The following is a 21,552-nucleotide window of genomic DNA, read 5'->3' on the forward strand; positions in this document are numbered from 1 at the left end:
ACACACACATACACACACACACTCACACACATAAAATATAAAGATCATAAACTTATTGCACACATGACAACGCTCTCAGTGTCTATCCACATCACAGCAGCTGCTTTAATCACCTCAGATTGATCTGGTTTTTGTGCTTTGTTGCTTCATTCTTTCTCCTTCTCATAACGAATGTCCTTTACACATGTTTTTATGGGTTTGCTCAAATTGAAAGTTTACAGGATGCATACTTGCTGAGAGTGACGGCTCCTGTTTTCAACAAACCTGTTAGGAACCCCCAAAAAATAACTTTGAAAGACTTAAAATGGGACATAGACACACACACACACACACACACACACACACACACACACACACACACACACACACACACACACACACACACACACACACACACACAGTACAGCACACTCCAAGCAGCCATTCATTTTTAGTTTGACATCAAAACTTTTGGTCATGTGCTTCTCAGTTTATCTCACTTCACTTATCATCATTATCATTTGTAGTCATTATTATTTAGTCATTTACGCTTCTGGAGTCCAACCAACCCCTCCTCCTCTTACTCCTCCTCTGCATCCCCTTCAGTCCACTTGACAGCAGCAGCAGCAGCAGCAGCAGCAAAGAGCCTCAGCACTGCTACAAAGTTCATGTCCAACCGGACCACAAACCGAGGAGGATGAGTGTTTCTCTGCAAAGGGACTGCGGTTTACCTTTATTCTAAGGTAAGAACACTAAGTGAAGCGGTATTTGAAAATGAATGTTTGATACACATTTGCATTCCGAATATTGAAAAGCGCTTATACTTATGCGAAGTTAATTCAACTGACTATACACAGTGAAGCTTTTACAGTCTCATCGGCTCTGCAGAAAATCAACTACAGTGCATCTCTGCGCTTAAAATACGAGCGCAATGTGAGCAGACACGGGGATGGTTGGCGCATGTAAATCTTCACCTGCGCACTCACACGGTCTCAAACTCACGTCTCTATAATAATCATCATCACAAATAACCTACATATGAGCTGATTGGAATTGAAAAAGTTTTTGCGGCATCACAGTCAGATGTTGAATCGTCTCTTTTAGGCATTGTTGTGGTTTTTACACCTCGTCACGGAAGGATTTTTTAAAGTCAATTATGCACTGTTACTGCGAAGTGTGACTCATTAGCCTGAGTGCAAATTGCTGATATTTGTCATTGTTTAAAAGATATCTGGCAGTGCAAGCTGGAGACAGAGATACAAAGAGGCTAGATCATCTGCAGGTGCATCAAACTGCATCCTTATTTAGCAAATATATGTCAAGAGGAAGAGTTTCAAAAATCCTGATAACATGTAGAAAACAAACTGCAAAGGAAAACTTTTCATGCTTCATTTGGCTTTTAGTTTAATATGGCCCACCCTTGTATCAAGCGTTGTGTTTGAAGTACTTACAACATTTTACCTTCTGCACATCCTCTTCTGCAACATCACTTCTCATTAATTCAGTGGTGATCAGTAACTTTAGCTCATACTTTAATAGTTTCTGTGTTAAGTTCAGACTACTTCCCTACTGAGTCCCATCAACTACAGCTTGATTCTAACTATTCTAACTCAGTACTTGGTGGAAACAATCAAGATCAGTTAGTCACTGTGCTCTTCTAGTGAAACCACACAACAGCTGTCCTAGAGTCCTGCCAGATCTCAGATAAGTGGGCTGGCATGCCAGTCAAGGAGATGGCATCCTTAAAATCCAAACATCTGGCCTGCTGAAATGTCCTGCAGCATGACTCATTTGGTCGGTCTCAGGGGTAGGTTGCAGGTCTGTAGTGGACAGGGACCAATACATTAAACTAAATGTATACTCACATGAATATGGGGGTGATTTAAAGTAAGGATAGGTTTTATATTTAATTTGATTGTATATTTTAAAGGTCATTGAGGCTCAGGGCGTGGAGTCTACTCTACCCTGCTGTGCATTTATTACAAAGACTTATTGAGACTTTCAAACGGCCACTTTTATGTTTCACTAACTGCACCTCTCTGTGTATGTTTGCTAGGTGGAAGTTTGGAGAGGCAACATTTCCTTATAGCCTTTGTTAAGCAGATCTATTGAAAGGGAATGAGATGTGTTTGCACTTCACTGTTGCTTGGCCTCATTTCCCCTGCACTGTGTTGACAGAAGTCCCATACATACAAAAAAGAAGAATTTATGAAACCAGTGAATGAAGGCAAGGGTTTAAACTGACCATTGAGATTGATTTGGTCCCTTTGCCTGCTGTTGTTTCGCAATGTTTTTCTTTAAAGTCTTGTAAAAGAAGTCATTGAACTAGCTGTTGAGGCCTGATGTGCAAAGAACGTTTCTTCTCGTCAGATGTTCTGTTGACTCTGCAGAACATTTTGAAAAGTGTGAACAGGAAGTTCATTTACAAGTCATAGTGCTCACACGTCACACTTATCTCATATCACATATATATCTTCGTTCACAGCCTGACACACATCAGACGCCATCATGTAACCGTGTCATCACTTTCAGATCCAAATGATATGCATTCATAAATCATTGTGGTCACATACACACACAACATAAGGACCAGGCAGGCCATGAAGTGTATTGCCACGTTGCAACAGTGGATCCTTGTAAACTGAGTGCATGTTGTATTTTGGAGCCATGTGTAATGGTCAGGGCGTTCTGACCTCAACCACAGTTTGCTGGTGCCGTGCTGTAAAAGGACCGTGGCCCTCCGGTCCAATGGAGGAAGCAGCCTCAGAGTTGACCCGCTGCGACACAACTCTGTTTCTGTTTCTCCGTTTCTGAGCCACTGTGATTTAGCATTTCCCTCAAATGTAATCAAATCCAGGTTCTGCAATTTGTGGCTCTGTGGTACCAGATGTTTGACTAACACAGTAAATCTGCTTGCAGGAAGGAGAGTGAGGAAGGTAAGCATGTATGATGGTGTGTGTGTGTGTGTGTGTGTGTGTGTGTGTGTGTGTGTGTGTGTGTGTGTGTGTGTGTGTGTGTGTGTGTGTGTGTGTGTGTGTGTGTGTGACAGAGTGGGAATCAGGAAGAAAACATGAGGATGACAGGATAACAGACAGTAAGATTGATTGAAGGAAGAGGCTAAAATAGAAGTCTGGGAAAAGACATGTTAAAAAACAAGGAGGTAAAAATGTGTTTCTCATCAGCATCCTCAGATCCTTTATTTGATGGCCATAATAGATGGCGTCCGGTCTGCTCTCCCCATTGCATGCTGTTCCCATTACACTTGCCAACCCCCCCTGTCTGTCCCTGTCTCTGCAATCAGTCTTACAGGGACAGACAGGCTTGTTTATGGATGTCTGCAGGTACAATTTACATATAAATAACATGTTTTGCAGATTTAAATTCCTCTCTGAGTTCCTAACGAGGCCAATTTTCCATCTTAAGTGCCCAAAGTGAATTTCTGTGCTGGTGTTAAACTTTATTGTACATGAAGGTATATGAGTTGAACTGCATTTACTGCTCACCAAGCCATGAAGGAAGAGGAAAACCAAATAAAATACTGATACAGGGTTAAAGAAATTGGCAGCTATAAAAGCAGGGATAAACATGTTAACCACACTAAGAAAAGCTGAGAATTAGACTGAAATGAAGCACCACCGAGATGAAAGAGAAAGAAATGCCTGGTAGAGATTGAAATGGACATTTTAGATGATTTTCATCCATCTAGGAAAAAAACACCTTATGCGTAATAGTTATGTTTATTTATCAAAGCTTTGTGTAAGTTCATGCTCTTAGATCAACAGTAAATATACTCACTATAACTTAAAGTCTATAAAAAGTATATAAAAGCACCATTTGGTTGCATTTTCCAGCTGGGAATCTCATTTTAGATGAAACTCTTGATGTTACGAGGAAGGTAAAGTACTAATGTTAATCTCAGATAACACAAAGTAGTTCCTGATATTGTTTTTTTCAAACTCGCTGACAGTGGTTGTTTGTCTCCCTTGCTAATGTTTATCTGCCACTCACCTTCTGTTGCCCCACAGGCTCTAATCACTCCCTTAAGCTAAACGTTACTGAGGGATCAGTAGTGGTCAGGCAATAGCTAAAATCCACCCTGCCTCCCCTCATCCTCTTTATGAATGGTCACTCTCCTAAACTGATACATCTTAATGTCTGTGCATTTATCATATCTGCTTCCCCTTCCTGTTTCCCACCCTTCCCTTGAAGTTAGTAACTGTGAATGACAGCCACCGCTGTATTTTTCTTGGAGCGGTTGAAAAAGTGGGATTAGAAGATTGACGATTTAGGGAAGGTAATCTGAGCCGTAGCCACTGCCCAGCAAGAGTGGCATCATCGCCTCAATCAAGTGCTTATATCACACGTCCAGATTGACCCAGCAGTCGTCTCCACTAGTAACTTCAGCAGCCTGCCCCCATTAATCCAACACTGACTGCAGCCTGGAGAGATCACGTGTTTGGAGCTTACAGTGCTCACTTTGCCCTGGAGTCATTTTTTCAGCAGACTGGAAGAACATGCTCATAGCGTATCCAGAGGAAAAGAAAAAAAACAAACAATGATAAACAGGGCCTCTGGAGGTAGCTGGAAACATTTCTACCTCCTAAAAGGTTTTAATTTAGTAAGATATAGTAGACCTGGCAGCTCTGTGTGGTGGAACACATGAAGACAGGGGCTCACATCACTTCACTTCACAAACATTGTTACATACAGCTTATAAAATGAGAAAAAGCACATTTTTTCAGAGCTCAAGATAATATCTCTAATATCATTGTCTGTCCAACCAGCAGTAAAAACAAGTAAAGCAACAAAATCAAAAAAAGGTGCAACCAGCAAAGTTTGGCATCTGTCTTTGATCTAAAAAAAACTAAACTACTATAACTATTAAATGAAAGATAAATTATGAGAGCAGTTGGTGATTTTCTGTAGATCGACTGTCTAATCTTTTCAGCACCAAAATACACACGATTATAAAGTGTATAACTGCAGCAAACTGCTTTCGACTTAGTGCTTGCACCAAAATGAAAATTAATCATGAGTCAGACTTTGACAATACACAAAAGACTCTTCGAAGTTTCTTGTGAAGTCAGGTTTATTTGACAAGTTGAGTCCCTGAACAAATTCTTGAGAACCTGCTGACTGCTCAGACAACACCAAGGGAGAGAAAACTTTCCCAGCATCAGTCAGTCGAGAGTTTTAGTTGCCTGACACATTTATGCGTGCCTTAATGCTCCTGTTCTAGTCTTTGGTCCAGTTTGTAACTCTCATTTATCTCTTGTCTGTTTCTTTAGCTGGCCTGAAGTGAACTGAATGAAAACAGAGAAACCCCCTGCCTGGAAACCACAGAAGAACTAAGTGGATTGAAGAAGGCAGAGAGCAAGTGAGGGAGTCAGAGAGGGAGGAAAAACAGAAGGGATTAGGAGCTAATCCAGTGCACGGACAATCCCAGAGGAGTCTTATCTTTTTACCAGGAGGATGCAGACAAAACAGTTGCTGGATTACAACACTTTACTTGATTGCTCTTTTTAAGACATAGTCAGGCCCCTTTTCCCTTCACTCTGACTGTTTTCATTGCCTCTCAAGGGTCCGGCGTCTTGGTTGAAGAAGGGGAACAGAGGACAAAGCTTGGCGGCGGCAGGCCTGATGACAGGAAGTCCCACGGCCAGTGTGGTGCCACACATGGATAAACCTCTTTAGTGGGGAGACGGTGCATGGCGGTGGACCCCCCTGCTCTCTCTTCTTGGACTTAAAGAAGACAGGACAATTTATCGGATGAGACACTCAAGATCCTCTCAGAAATTGAAGTCTTTTGAACACATACACACAAAGGACCCATTGCCAGTAAGCAACAGAGTGGAGATACTGCAAATTTTCCAATCAATGATTGTTCATGCGTGTGTTTCATCAGTGACTGCTAACCTGATGTGCCCGATGGTTTGTTACACGGACCCTTCTTAGAAGTCGTCCTTGGAAACAGTTTTGAAAAGGGCAGGCACTCTCAAAAAAAAAACTTGGCAGGTGATTGGACGAACCATCTGTCTATCACTGTCTATCACTGTCTTACCTTGCAAGGCAGCTCGATTCACGATGCATCATTTGAAGCCTGATGAGATGGATTCTTGCAAGATATTATGATGTTGTGATCTCACAAATACAGCTGACCCACAAGGGGCTGTGAATGCAGGGTGGGCATGTTTGCGAAAGTAAGATTAAGACAGGTTAAAAAAACTGAAGCACTAATACATGTAGGCCAAAGATAGGAAACCACAGTCTAGGAGAAATTGACCTATAAAGTGACTCAATCCTATTACATTTCCGTAACAGACTTATTTATATACTTCAACAAGTTTGCTGGTACAATATACAGTCCAGTCTCACATTGTCTTTACTGTTCTACCTACCACATGAAGGCGTCAGAAGGCGTTACTTGGTTTGGGCCAAAGGCAAATTAAAAAGGTTTTGGTTTTACAAGCTTCCGTGATTAGTGTTTAGATGGGTGGTAGGGCAGTTTTTCCTTTTTAAAGAAGGGATGTACTGAGTGTTAAACATATTAAAAATCAAGCAGTTAGAGGTTGCGTGTGGCTGGTTAATTTTATTTATTTCACCCAAACCAGCTGATGTGAAATCCCAGCGTTTGATGTATTTGCAGTTGTGTCTGTATTTTCTATTCCTACACTGTCATTCACTGAGTCAAATCTGAAAACACCCACTCATTCCAAAACTCTTTGACCACATAAGCGGCAGTAACCAGAGGAAACGAGTTGTGACCTTGTAATTCATTGTCTTTGTTATTTTGTCTTGATTGAAAGCTGCTGCAGTGCAGTAGAGGCTGAGTGCTTGGTCGTTTTAGACAGACATGCAGGAATAGCTGGGCATGAAGAAGGGAGACAAGGAGGAGGAGGCAAGGGATGTAGACAGGGACTTGACTCTCCTTCCATACTGTCATCTTTTAGCGTAGTTCCAAAAGGGAAACCGTGGGCCGACGGTGGATGAATAGTTGGCTCTAGCCGTGTGGAGAATGGATTATACACACATTCTCTGCAGACTGAACCACCACATATTTGTGTTTTCTGTCTTTACTGTCCTGGCATTTAATTTTTTTTTTCTCTCTCTGGTTTTACAGTGGACCCTGAACTGGAATTCAATCTTGACTGACCTGTAATAAGAGCTCAGACACTTGCTTTCAAATTAAACGGAAATTACTGAAGTTTTCGACCACCATGAGTCTGGGAAAGATGCCAGTGGTGAAGGGCCTTGTGCCTGGCTCTCAAGGGAAACGCCGTTTCAAGAGCGACCTCTCTGTTGACATGATCAGCCCACCACTCGGGGACTTCCGACATACTATGCATGTTGGCCGTGGCGGTGACGTTTTTGGTGACACTTCCTTCCTTAGCAACTATGGTGGTACCAAGGAGCCGGGAAGCCCCGACTCAGCAAACAGCTCCAAGTCAACCGGATTCTTCATGCGCACCTTTCGGCACGTGCGGAAGAACTCCGAGGCGTGGCAGAAAGCGTATTCCCGTGACTTGTCATCCCCGCCGCCAGACGTCTCACCCATCATCAAGAACGCCATCTCCCTGCCACAGCTGAACATTGACTCTCCCAATGGGTGCCTAGGAAGGATGTTGTTCCCCAGCTCTATCAGCGCAACAGATGACTCCCTCTGTACATATGGTGAGATAATATAGATAATCACTATTATCCTAGAATGGAATGGGGGATTTTGTAAAGCATCTTAGCAGCATGATTAAAAGTGAGCAGAGGAAAACCTGACTGGAGAGTGAAACTGGTGAAACTAATGAGGAAAATGAAACAAAGCAGGATTCTACTCAAGTATATTGGTTTATTAAGTAGGCAATATGAGCAGGAGAGGGCTAGAGCAAAGTGAATGTGTAAGTTTACAGTTTGCTCAAGTGGTCCTCAAGTCATTTTATCACAGCCTTAATTTTACCTATTTCATTTGTAAAATTCCAAATTACTGAATCACACAATATACTGAAATTGAGAAAACATATATAACACGACAATTCAAACAATTGTTTTCTGGGTGTTTATATCAAATATTTGACATAAATAAAAAAATCGGATGCAATCTTGTAACAATCATTCATAATTCAGTGGTTGAAAACATACTGATTTGAAATGTTAAGATCCTGAAAGAGGAACACCTTTACAATATTAATTTATCAGATTTAGATTACAGTAAACTCACAAGCAATGTACACAACAGCAGGCAAAAAGGTCCAACCCAAACAGAGTGACCTACTTATGGCCTGCAGTCTAATGGTAGACCAGCACTGCATTAGTCACCATGAAGTAGAAAAAAATCTGGTGTTTTAGAGTCATATATCATTACAGTTGCTGTTTTCACTATTCACTCTTCAACAGTCCGAACAGTATAAAGAACTGCTTAGCTGACTCGGTGCAAACAGGACCATAAATGTCAGTGAACACAGAGAGAGACTGAGGTTGTCCTCCTTTCCCACATTCCTCCAAGACAACCGGGCTTCTTTTGAGTCATGTGGAATCACCTAGGTAACACCTGTACACAGTTAGGTCTATAAACACAAACACACACAGCTGGTTTGTAACAAAGAAAGATACTTAGCAGGCATTACCTGTCATCTCTATACGTGTGTTTCTGCCTGAATGCACACATTATAAACACGCCAATCACTATATCTGCTAACCAATCAGAGCTTATCAGGCAGTCGGGACTGGAAAGCCCCTTTCCGTTTCCAAGTTTCTTACCCAGCTCATGAGGAATTTTTCCGAAACTGAGTGATGTGGAGGTGGCATACTGTGTCAGTGATATGAGCTCTCTTGTCAGTGAGTTTTTCAGTTCATTACTTTATTTTAATCCATCTTTTCACTTCTCCCAGTTGTTTTTTACAGGAGGTTTTTTTTATTTTTTTATTTTTTTAATTTTTTTACATCTTCTACTAAGTCCCACTGCTTTATAGATTTCAGTCTGGAAAATAAAGAACAGCTAAAAAATAGAGAAGTAATATATTAAAAAATTATTATAAATACATATATAATACTACAAAGGAAAATACGCAAGTAAGCCAAGTCTATGGCTAACTAAATCCTGTGAGTTTTTTAGTAAAGCTAAGTAAAGTAAAGAGCTTTTCTCTCAATTTCAACCCTTTTAACAACTTCATGTCACTCACTCTTCTCCAAACTCTCATGATAAAAAACCACAGCAATACACTCGCTTCACATTTGCGTCTCTGTCTTTCTCGTTCTCATCCCTTTCAGCAGCACAGTGCCCGCTTACATCTCCTCCTCCTACTGTCTGACAGTTGTAGCATACAGTGTTCAGGAGACAGAAAATTCAGTCTGTCCTTTTGAGGTAGTTGCAGTATGTGGTTATAGTGTTGGTTGGGATGACACTGTGAAAAACCTAAAATGACTTTTGGGATGTTAAATACTGCCACCCTGTGGTGAAGGGGTTGAATTGCTAAACTGTTAGCAGATCATACTGTAGACTCAAAGGCCCCATATCCCTTTATTCATTTTCATCCATCATCATTTAAATGTACTATGTCTCTGGTTAAGACTATGTTATTTAACCTTCCTGTTGGTCTTCCTGTCAACTGTGCACATTTTGTCCTCCCGGGTCGGTTTTGACAGGTTTGACAGTCAATAAAACCATAAAGTATAAACTATCGTAGACCTCTTTAGCCAACTTCATTACAACTTATTACCACAAGTTTTACACTTATTTTTGGAAGTCATGTTAAAGATGCCTCATTTAAATGAAATTATACCTCATTTTTGAGAATTATGAATTATTTTAACTAAATTTAGCACCTGTTGTCCTCCTGGGTCAAAATCGATCTGGTCTGGTTTGACTTTTTTGTAAAGCATACATTTATTAAATTACAAATTAAATTAGAATAATATTAAATAACAAATTATGATGCATTGAAAGTATATGGTCTTACTTGCAAGAAAAAAAAACTAGTATGGAACCATCCATGTAATTTTTCAGACAATTATAGATCTAATAAATCCATATTTCTAATATAAAAGCCATTTTAAATGAGTCAAATTCGACCAGAGGACAACAGGATGGTTAAGTAACACTTTTTTGGTGGTGTACTATTGGCAAACAGTCGAATCTTCAAAATCTGCAAAAGCTGCAGATTGGACTGCAAGAAACATGAATGTTGCATTTTGAGAAGCATCAATGTGAATTCCAACAACATATTTGTCAATAACTCTGCCCAGCTCAGGTTTAATTTTTGACTTTTGAACTTCCATCTATGCTGACCAAGAAAGACAAAAAAAGACTGTTGTGGGCTGTTCCAATAACAATCACATACACACATATATAGGATGTCAGGGATATGGGGACTTTCCCTCCAATAAATTTGTTTAGGATGTAACTAATCTCTTCTTTAAGTGGATTTCTGTGAGCTCATACAGTTAGTTAACTTCCCAAATCAGCGAAATAGCACAATATAAATTATTATCATTCTATTTTTGGGTGGATTTACCTTTACGTGTTGGCAGAGGATTGCATTCCTGTGTCTGTAGGTTGTAATATAATATTAACAACTTTAAATCCAACCATTCAACCCCAAAATGCAACTACATCAACATGCCAGTTAAATATTAGTAGTAATATACTGACATGGAGATAATTCCTATAAAATATTTGGTGTAAACTACAATTTTCAAGTGTTGCTGGGAGGTTTTCTTCACGTTGTCTTCATGAGTTCAGGTCATTTTAGTGACGTCAGTGTACTTTCTTCCTCTGTGTCTATGCAGGTCTGCAGTCTGGATTTGTCACTCTGCCCCGCCACTCTCGCCTTGATAGACAGTTTCAAGATGGAGGCGTCAGCACCACGCTGACACGCTCAGACTCCCTCACCTCGTTCACCGTAGACCTCGGCCCTTCCCTTATGAGTGAGGTGCTGAGCTTGATTGACAACCCCAGCAGCCTTCAGATGTCCATTTACAGCCAGGCAGCGGGTGAGGAACAGGAAGAAGAGGGTGAGAAAGAAGAGGATGACATCTCTCTAACAGAGACACCCGTCCAGAGCCCTGGGGTGACTTCACCCAACCTTTCTGTGGGGAGTGGGTCATTCTGCGGGAGCATTAACAACAGAGGGAACTCTTGTAGCCCTAACTGGACAGACCAAGAGGAGGAGAGGTTGTCTCTGAGGACACCAGATGGTACCAGTAGTTCTAGAGTGGAACTTGTAATGGAGGCAGAAAGGTTTCAGAGGGCAGCCGATGTGTTGTCCCGTCATTACGGTGGACGGTCCTTCACAAAGATGAACAACAGCACCCAATCTCCAGATTTTTCCTGCAGCCGCAAAGCATCATGCGCCTTCACTGAAGAGGATGAAGAGATCAAAGTTTAGATATAAACATTTTATTGGTCAAATAAACTAATAGAAACCATTCAGTGACCTGAGCTCTGGGCTCTTTACAAGTCAGAAAAGCTGATAATGATTGATGGGTGATATTTGATGTTTCCTCCATAAAAACATTTATCTTCTCCTCACATGCATCTACATGGACTCCTCATTGATCAATCACCAAAACCTGCTCTGTGGTTAGTTTCTGCAAGATGGATGCACAGTATGATGTTGGACTGGAACCTAGACCTGCTTCTCCCTCTGCACTACATCGTTGCCATGGTTTTATACAGATTATTTATAACACAACTATTCTCTTATACAGTATAAGTCACTGAATGAAACTTAGTCCAAAAAACTGTTGAACTGACTGGAGAACGCTGAAGAAGAATTTTGAATTGTCTTTTATTTCAGTATATAGAAACTTAACACTCTATATCATCATGATATTGAACAATAGGATGTGTGGTTCAAAGGTCTGAAGTGTCAGCTGATCTGGAAATTTGAAGAACACAACATTTGGACTATATTTTCATGTAAATAAATGTTATAAACCCTACGTACTTTGTAAATAAATTAACAGTCATTAGGAAATAAAATAAATACTAAGACAGTCGTACTGTTGTGATATTCATCTGAAGTCGTGATGACTGCAGCTGTTACATGTTACATGTATGTAGCATGATTTATTTAACATTTAAATATTTTCTATGTAATAAAACTGATTTACAACAGACAGAAATCTCTTCTTACATGTTTTGCTGTAACCCACAGTAGTCCATTATCTAACCATTGGTGGACAGTAATGAGTACGATTTTACTTACGAGCACAATATTATGCCCGAAGTTGGTATTCAATTGCTGTTAGTCATAATAGGTCAGTAAGTCCACTATAATATCCACAGCTGATAGGTAGCATAAACAAACAATCTGGCCCAAAACCGAGTTTGTTTGAGTGGAAATGGTCCAGAGTTAAACATTTCAATCCAAACTCTGAATTTGGAATTATTCCTCCCTCTTTTTTATGTTTTGCATTGTCTTAAAATAAGCATTAACAAGCCTTGTTCCTACAAACATATACAATACAATAAAGTATGTATATGAGATATCTGAGTATTTGTATTTGTATTCAACCAAACAACCTTTACAGCTATCACAGTGGTAATACACATGAAACTTACAAGGTTTTAACAATCTTGTCTAAGAATGATTAAACCCCACAAAACCAGACCTTTATTAGCTCCATTAACTGTGATTATTGCCTTTTCTTGTCTTTCTGTTCGGCTAAACCCAAACTCCACATATAATTTCAGTTTGAAGGCCAATACACTGTTAATAAATTACTTATAACCACATCTGGAAAAAAAACTGTCTGCCATTTCCTGGACTCAGCGGTGGACAAACAACATATGAATCCCTTGAGTAAAGGAAGCAGCGCTTCAAACTGGGATTTATTACATTAATTGTTTAAAACTGCATTAGTGGATTTTTATATTGCCACTTAGAGGCTGCAGAACAAATTGAGAGACAACATTGATATACTGTACATCTCACAAAGCTGTCACAACAAACACATTGATAACAAGTGAAATTAAGTCCCGGTCCAGTAACACTTTCTGAAAAGACACCATTCATAGGTCTTTATCAGCTGTAATTAGTTGCTTTATTAGTGGTTAATAAATAATTTACTTGATTTATAGATCAGTTGTAAACCATTAACAAGAACAGTGTTTGGGTAACCCTAACCCTAACCCTAACCCTAACCCTAACCCTAACCCTGTAATATGGTTCAAAGACATGTGAAGTGAGAATTTAGGAATGAGCGGAAACAGGCCAAGTACCAGGAGCTGGTGGAGCAGTGCTGGAGGCAAGAGTGGACGACTTCCTGTAAGCCCATAGACGTAGGGTGCAGGGGCAAAACTGAAGGTGGCTCTGGATGAAGAGGGCCAATCTGTGGTTGAACACTGCTGGGACTCAAGTCGGGGCCTGATCAACTCCAGCTGACACAGTGGGAGAGGGTGTATGATTTCAGCCCTCAAAACACCTGATGACACCAGGTACATCACTTCAGATGTGTCCCAACCCATTAGCATCATTTATCATACAACACAACAAAAGAACCTGAATTATGAAATCTGATCTACACCGATCAGCCAAAACATTAAAATCACTGACAGCCGAAGTGAATAATGAAGATTATCTCATTAAAATGGCCCCTGTCAAGGGGTGGGCTATATTAGGCATCACGTGAACAGTCAGTTCCTGAAGCTGATGTGTTGGAAGCAGGGAAAATGGGCAAGCATAAGGATCTGAATGACTTTGACAAGGGAAAAATTGTGATGACTACATGAATGAGTCAGAGCATTTCTAAAACGGATGGGTGTATTTTATCTTTTTTCCCTAGTTTTGCACAGGTCCACCTTCTTCTTAAATTGGTTAGAAAAATGTAGAGAGAACAGTAAAGGACAGATGAAAAGTTTAGAGAAGTTTAAATTCATTTCTCAGTTCGTTGGGTCGATGAGTGTGATGAAAATGAACAAAAAGTTTTCGACTAAAGCCAAAATAAGTCACAAAGAGCACAGAGTTACTGCAGAGATGGATAATAATTCTCATCACTACTGTCAACCCACTTTACATTATAGTCAACATTATTAATACAAATATAAATAATACAAATATGAATGCAACATGAACCCTTAAAGAGGTTACAGCTTTGCAAACTGCAAGTTCAGTGTTCAAAGTGTGGTGTGCCACGGTGTTTAGTCCATGTTAAATTTAGTGCTTTAGGTTTTGTTTTCCTCTGAAGTCACAAGGTTTCCGGGAAATCATGAGTCACCACTGTTTATCTTTCAATCGACAATGTCATCACTGATTTAAAAGCAATGTGGATAGTACACATCTCTGCTCCTTTTAACTATCATGTTACATCAAATCTGCAAAAATCAGGAAGGAGCTGTTTGTGAGGGAGGGAAGAGGAAGCATTTCTGACAAGGATAGTAAACCTCACTGCTTCTTAAGACTACACATTACATCACATCTGAGGAAAGCAGGGAAGGGCTGTTTATGAGGGACACACCCACAACTGAATGATATATTCTGATCCTGGTAACAGGAAACATTTCTGATAAAGCAGTCACAGGCAGAGCTATGAAACCACAAAACAAAGGTAAGTTTACTTTCTTTATATTATTCATCAGCTGAAAAACAAGCAGCAGCTGTGAAACATATATTTGTTGGCAAAGTAAGCAGACACATTTAGCTATAAAAAGGATAAAATGAAAAAACCTGTTTGGCATTTTTCCACCTTTTAAAACATTTTTGCAACTTTTTCCATGCAGTGAAATGTTCAGGATGTTCACCAATATGAGCTATGTGTTATACGTAGTACTTGTCTTTGTCTAATACTCCAGTCAGCTTGAAATGCGATTCACACTTGCAGTAATATTTTAGTTTAGTATTTGTCTATATGACTTTGTCCTGTCACTCTGTAAAGCATGAGGAGCAGATAAGATGGAGGCAGAAGACGATGACAACACAGCAGCTGGAGGACAGACTGTCACATCTGTATTTCCAGCTGTAACAAATGACAAAGGTAATGTAAAGGTTTGAAAATAAGGTTTAATAACATTAGGACAGCTAGCTAACCAAACATTATGTTTTTGATGCTCATCATGTGTGTTCTGTTTTTTTCCTACATTATCCTGCACTGCAGCTGAGGAGGTAGAGGAGAGTGCAGCTGAAACAAAGGTAAAGACATTATTGTTATCATCATACCACTGTAAGTTTCGTTTCTCCAGAATTTTAATTTCAAATAGAAACTTTTGGTACTGTTGCACAAACATCTGTGTCTGTGTTTTCAGAAAGATCATCTGAGCTATTGTAATGACTCTTCATTTTATTTCCACTTTGATATAACCATACTTGCATTTTGCTATATATATACATACATATTCATGAGTGTGAGTATATATATATATATATATATAGTATCTTTATACATCTTTTAAAATAAAACCATCTGTTTTTGCAGTGTGGTCCAGTGAATGAACTCAGTGAAGCTGAACACTCAGAGAGAAAAGATGAAAGAACAACGATAGAAGAGTCTGAAATCACATTTGAAGAAGCAGCTGCATCAGATGAGAAAGGTAAATAGGTGAAAGGTTTCTGAATTTGACTTTTGAACTTTGAACATCAGGAGTTTGATTGTACAGTGACAGGTTTTTCAGAGTATATATGAGTCAAGTTTCAAAGTTTCAAGTTTCACCATTCAGCAGGAGAGCTTGATGAAGTTAAAGAAGTCCACAATGAAAGCAGCAGTGACAATGAGCACACTGCAGAGGAGAGCAACAGACTGGAGTGCACAAGTCAGAGTGATGAAAGAGAAATCAACAAATGTAAGAAATACTTTCATTCATTCCCTTTTTTTGTATTTCAGAGAAATGTGAAAAGTGATTGCAACATATTGATCTTATTTATTTTGTTTCAGTGACGCCCGAGCTCACACTTGTGTTAGTTGGTGAAACAAATTCCATTGAGATTGGATCAAAAAACATCTTATTTGACCATGACGAGCAAACAAATGTTGAACAGTTTTCATCCAAACTGTATGATTTGTGTGGTCGGCACATATCTGTCATTAACATGCTTGGTCTTCAAAGCATTGACAAATTCTCATTAAACAGAGGAATCCATGCCTTTCTCTTACTGTTACCAAATGGTCTGCATAGCAGCCAGTACAGTTCAGGAGTGCAGTGGTTAGAAAAAGCTTTTGGGAAAGAATCACTTGCTTATTTAATGACAGTTGTGACTCATAAGTCAGATGAAACATGTGAAAGTGCAGTGGCAGACCTGAAAGCCAACAGCAGTTTCACTGAAAAAAGGTGTCACACATTTAAAAACAGCATGATGGATGAAAATGAGATAATAGCTCTGTTGGAAAAAATAGATGTGATGGTCTCTGAGAATGATCCACACTGCTACCGTGGACTGATGTGTGATGACACTAAAGAGCAGAAAGACCTGCTGGACCACAAATCCAACAAAGCAGAAAGGATCGATTCCTCTGAGTCTCAGCAACACCCAACAGGTGAGATTTAAAGGAAAACTGCTTGATTACAACTTGGGTTTCATTTTTTAAGTTTGAAAACACCAAACAAATAACAAAATGATTACACAATTAGGCATTCAGTTTCATATGAAATTCAAATCTGTATCCGTGGATTTTTATTATTATTTTTAACTTTAACCAATAATCAGATTGTAAATTATGTTTTAGTTAAGTTCAAACAGTGTGTAGAATTATTAAAACTCAATAAATGATTCTATTATATTTGGAGGCTTTAACAATTCAGCAGCAGAGGTTGATGAAGCTAAAGAAGTTCACAATGAAAGCAGCAGTGACAGTGATCAGACTGCAGAGGAGAGCAACACACTGGAGTGCACAAGTCAGAGTGATGAAAGAGAAATCAACAAATGTAAGAAATACTTCCATTCATTCCCTTTTTTGTATTGTATTTCAGAGAAATGTCCAAAAGCATGCTGTTTTACTGATTGCAACATATTGGTGGTCTTTATTTTGTTTCAGTGACGCCTGAGCTCACACTTGTGTTAGTTGGTGACACAAATTCAACTGAGATTGAATCAAAAAACATCTTACTTGACAGTATGATGGATGGAAATGAGGTAATAGGGTTATTGAACAAAATAGATGTGATGGTCTCTGAAAACGATCCACACTGCTACAGTGGACTGATGTGTGATGACACTAAAGAGCAGAAAGACCTGCTGGACCACAAATACCAGGAAGAAGAAAGGATCGATTCCTCTGAGTCTCAGCAAAATCCCACAGGTGAGATTAAAAAGGTGCTTGATCACAACTTGGATTTTTTGTGAGTTTTAAAACACTGAACTCATAACAAAATTATTGCTGAGATTGTGATTTTACAAACAGACTGAGAGTTATAGTTGTTGATGTGAAAAAATTATTGTTTCAGTAACACACTATAGTTTTATTTGTTCTCAAACATGATTTTCTAGATTGTCTCTAAGATGTTTTTTATCTGTCACTGTAAGCATATTGACAGGTCTTAATAAAGCTGCTTAAACTGTATTTCCGTTTCAATCTTTTCCACATTTCTTCCAGAAGATGAGTTCGAGAAGAATGAATCTGAAGTCAAGTTAAAGGTAAACTCTTTCACCTTAATATAAAACCAAATTAGATATTTCCGAAATAGATGGAAAGTAACTTCAGCACAGTTAATTTATACAATAATAACATTTATAAGTAGTTTTTTTGTTTAGATTTAACATGTAGAACATGTACATTTAATACTTAAAGTCTGTGTAAAGTAAGAATAAATATGTGTTCTGAGTTTGACATACCACTGAAAAGTGTGTTGTTAACCACCCTGCCAAATTTGAATGATTAAAAAAATCGCCAAATATATGAAATTAGGCTTCAAATTTGTGTAAAAATCAACCTTTTTCTCTGCTCCCAAACGCTATGGGAGTGCCCGCCGAGTTCGCTGAAACCCCGCCCCCTACCAAGTGTCACCTGTCAATCAAAGTCACCACCTCTTCCAGAAACATGGACGCTAGGTCTGAGAGCTTTCTGCTGCTAGCTCAGCCGCTAGCTCGGTGGCTAACTCGGTGGCTAACTCGGCGGCTAACTCAGCTAACTGGCTAACTGTAGACTGTAGTAGTGTGCGCTAAATGTATTTATACCTCTACAGCAGCAGGGGTGGGTTTATGCTAAAAACCACTGGGTTACGTAACGCGGTGGTGATTTTCAGACCCGCCCATTAAATCCAGACACAGAAATCTTGAAACACAGTTTGTGAAGCCTAGCTCCACAATTCAAATCTAAATGGTTGAAATGCTTTTTACACCTTTTTTAGTAATACATTTATGACCTATTTAATTTGTTTAGAAGAAAATGTCTGAATTCACTTTAACACTTAAACATTGACCCTTCCAAAGCAAAAAGGAAAAAAAGAAGCTAAACATATCAAGGTCATTCAAAAGCTGGATTTTCCAAAAAGTCAGGCTACATAAACAAGTAAAGTTTGTTTGTCCTGTTAACAATAAGTGAATCACTCTCAAGCAAGACAGGCTTCAAGTTACTTTGTCTACTTTTCTATGGGAGGTATGTCCATGTTTCTCCAGGGGAGTACAATCGTTCTGGCCAACAGAAGTCAATAAGCCATTGCTATAAAATGACAATGAGACAAATTTCAACTACACAGTGTGTGGCTCTAATAAAATAAAAGCTTTACCAGTTACATGGTATTCAGTAAACCTTCTTCCAGAATTTCTGTAGCCGACATTCTCAAATAAATCTAGTATTTTCATCCAGGAATTTAACACAGTTACCTGCAACATGTGATTTACTGTTGTCTGACTGGTATGAAATAAACATTTGGAATGTAATAATAATTTAAAGTTTGTATTTATTGTCTCTGTCTGGGCCTCTAAATGCATCATATTTTCTGAAGGACGAATCCTTACTTGAATATAGTTGACATTAACCACACAACTGATTATCCTCTATGTATAATCTGAAATTTGCCCAACGCCTTTTAAAAACTATAATTTAAAAAAAAGTTGCTCTATTTTTGCATTAGATCATTGTTATATAATGATCATTTAAGACAGTAAAGATGAGGTGCTTCACTGTATCTACCCTGGAGTGACAATTATAGTGTTTTTAAACATTTTAAACTAGAACTTGCCTTGGTACAGAAAAGGTTATGGTCATAATTTGACAGATATGACAGTTGTCAGATGTTATGGTTGGATATGAGTGATTACACTGTTCTTCTATAATATTGTCTATAAACATGTTTCTAAACAATATAATCTATAATCTGTTGTATCAGAAGCTTTTCTGTAGTAATAGCCTGGTGAAATAAAGGGTAAATAAATTCACCTGTTTTCTCAGTGTGATCCGCTGAATGAACCAGATGATGTTGAACACTCCAAGAAGAAGGATGACAGCACAACATCAGGTGGAGAGCCTCACATCAAGTCTCTAACAGCATCTGCAGATGAGAAAGGTAAACATTTAATCAAGTTTTAAACATGGGTTTTATTCATATTTTAAAGAGTAACGTCACCCTAAAATGTCTTTTGAGTACTACACCTTTATTTGAGTTATGTCTTGACCGCAATAAAACAACATTAGTTATTTTGTTCATAATTAAATGAAATACAAGCTGAAGTATTTGGGTCAATGACAAATAAGAGTTGGCAAGATGAGCAATTCAAAAACATCTTAAGAGGTTGTTTAAAGTTACAGAAGATGCAAACCCATTGCAAACATTTCCTGTTTCACTGAACATTTCCTGCTTTATTGTGTCTCTAATTAAAAGCTTTTAAATGACTAAATAATGGGAGGTTTTTATTGTGAAGAATTTACAGGAAGTACAATGTGTTCCTCACTATATTAGCAAAGCTTAATTTAGCAATGCTAAAAAAAAAACAGTCAAAACAACAACATTATGGAGATATATAAAGCTATGTGTTCGGTAGATCAGTTAGAAATAATGCAGGGAGGAACAGTACAAACAGAAACACAGTGATGATCATGTTTGATAAAGAGCTTTAGACAACCATCACACCTCCGGCAGGTAAATAACTTATTTTAGTTTGCTGTGCTGTGTAGTGGGACAGAGTGACTACCCAAAATAATGAAAAAACACCATGATGTCAGCAGAGTGGAGCAGTGAACTCACGCAGTGTGCATAGAGCTACGGAGCCCCTCTGGTGACATGGTCAAAAAAAAAATTAAATTGTGGCCACAATATAGCTATAACGTGCGCACGAAATACTAATTCGTGGCCACGAAATAAGTATAACGTGCGCATGAAATACTAATTTGTGGCCACGAAATAAGTATAACGTGCGCACAAAATACTAATTGGTGGCCATTAAATAGATATTACGTGCGCACAAAATGAAATGAAATATGAAATCCCTTTAGTCTTTGGCAAATCGAAGTGTAATGATTTTTATTGATCAGATATTATCTGTGGTAATAAAGGATTGCACAATTTTCTAATCAGGGTTCTATTAGCGGTAATATAGCAGTGTAAAACGGACTTCAGTAAATTAGGACCAAGCATAAAACATCATCAAAGTGTTAACATAATGGTTTAAAGGAATTATAGCACATTTCATCAGACTGATCAATAATATAGTGAACTTTTAATCTTCTGTGATTTTATTGAAGGACAAATGTCCGGAGAACACTACGGACACATTCAGTAGTTCAGTCAGAGCAACAACAACCTGCAAATCAATACAAACTAGATTCTGATCACTGATAGGCTATAGATTCCCTTGGCAACGTGATATATACAGTGAGCGCTACTGTTACTGCACAGCTTTGTCCGCTGGCATCATTGATACTTTATACCTATTGTGTGGCCACAATTTAGTATTTCGTGCGCACGTTATACCTATTCTGAGATATAACCTATCTGCATTAAAGACCGATTTCAGGTTGAGAAGTGACAGTTGTAATATGTCAAAGGCTTGCTGGAGGATTTTAATGACTGAGTGTGGGGTGTTGGGAGTGCGATACAGAACTGTGTCATCTGCGTAGAGATGGGCGTTACAATCTGTTATGGAGGATGTAATGTCATTGATATAAATGGTGAACAGGACAGGACCCAGTATTGAGCCTTGTGGAACTCCCTTTGTTAATGGTAAGAAAGCAGAGTGATTGTTTCCTAGAGTTATGCATTGCTAATTATGGTAATTATGAAACCATTTGAGGGAATTGAAGTCAAATCCAATATCCTTTAGTCTTTGTAGGAGCAGTGCATGTCAACAGTGTCAAATGCTTTAGTTAGGTCAACGAATAGAGCAGCACAGTATTTACCCTTGTCCATAGCAATATGATGTTGTTTGTTATTGATGTAATTGCCGTAGTAGTGCTATGTTTGTTTTGGAAACCAGACTGGTGAGGACTCAACACATCATTATGTGAGATGAATTATTTGAGCTGGTTATTAACCAGATTCTTTGACATTTGGAAGACAGGGTGATTTGGAAATTGGTCGATAGTTATTGAGATTTAATTTATCACCATTCTTGGTATGACTCCATACAAGGTCCCCTTTAACTGGAATTTTTCAGTTAAAGGGGACGTTTCAGTCTTATTTGAACCCTGTAAAGAAAAAAAACAATGAATCTTATA

The 21,552-nt window shown here is 38.7% G+C and overlaps 2 protein-coding genes across 2 annotated transcripts in view; both read left to right on the forward strand.

Annotated features, from left to right (window-relative positions):
* Positions 1-639: 639 nt before the first annotated feature.
* cdc42ep1b (CDC42 effector protein (Rho GTPase binding) 1b) lies at positions 640-11,926 on the forward strand. The gene is made up of 4 exons (XM_062439068.1): positions 640-722; positions 5,268-5,817; positions 7,100-7,650; positions 10,756-11,926. Exons 3-4 carry the CDS (start codon positions 7,197-7,199, stop codon positions 11,352-11,354), a joined length of 1,053 nt encoding a protein of 350 aa, XP_062295052.1. The 5' UTR covers positions 640-722; positions 5,268-5,817; positions 7,100-7,196; the 3' UTR covers positions 11,355-11,926.
* A 2,437-nt stretch (positions 11,927-14,363) lies between these two features.
* The window catches only part of LOC133999300 (interferon-induced very large GTPase 1-like), a 36,873-nt gene continuing 29,684 nt past the window's right edge, over positions 14,364-21,552 (forward strand). Inside the window, exons 1-10 of the mRNA XM_062438490.1 lie at positions 14,364-14,517; positions 14,845-14,943; positions 15,064-15,098; positions 15,382-15,496; positions 15,623-15,745; positions 15,838-16,437; positions 16,688-16,825; positions 16,936-17,199; positions 17,494-17,534; positions 19,291-19,405. Coding sequence (XP_062294474.1) covers positions 14,862-14,943; positions 15,064-15,098; positions 15,382-15,496; positions 15,623-15,745; positions 15,838-16,437; positions 16,688-16,825; positions 16,936-17,199; positions 17,494-17,534; positions 19,291-19,405 — 1,513 coding nt within the window. The 5' untranslated portion in view covers positions 14,364-14,517; positions 14,845-14,861. The remainder of the gene's footprint in view (positions 14,518-14,844; positions 14,944-15,063; positions 15,099-15,381; positions 15,497-15,622; positions 15,746-15,837; positions 16,438-16,687; positions 16,826-16,935; positions 17,200-17,493; positions 17,535-19,290; positions 19,406-21,552) is intronic.

The sequence above is a fragment of the Scomber scombrus genome, chromosome 18, assembly GCF_963691925.1.
Source record: "Scomber scombrus chromosome 18, fScoSco1.1, whole genome shotgun sequence".
NCBI classification, from domain to species: Eukaryota; Metazoa; Chordata; class Actinopteri; order Scombriformes; family Scombridae; genus Scomber; species Scomber scombrus.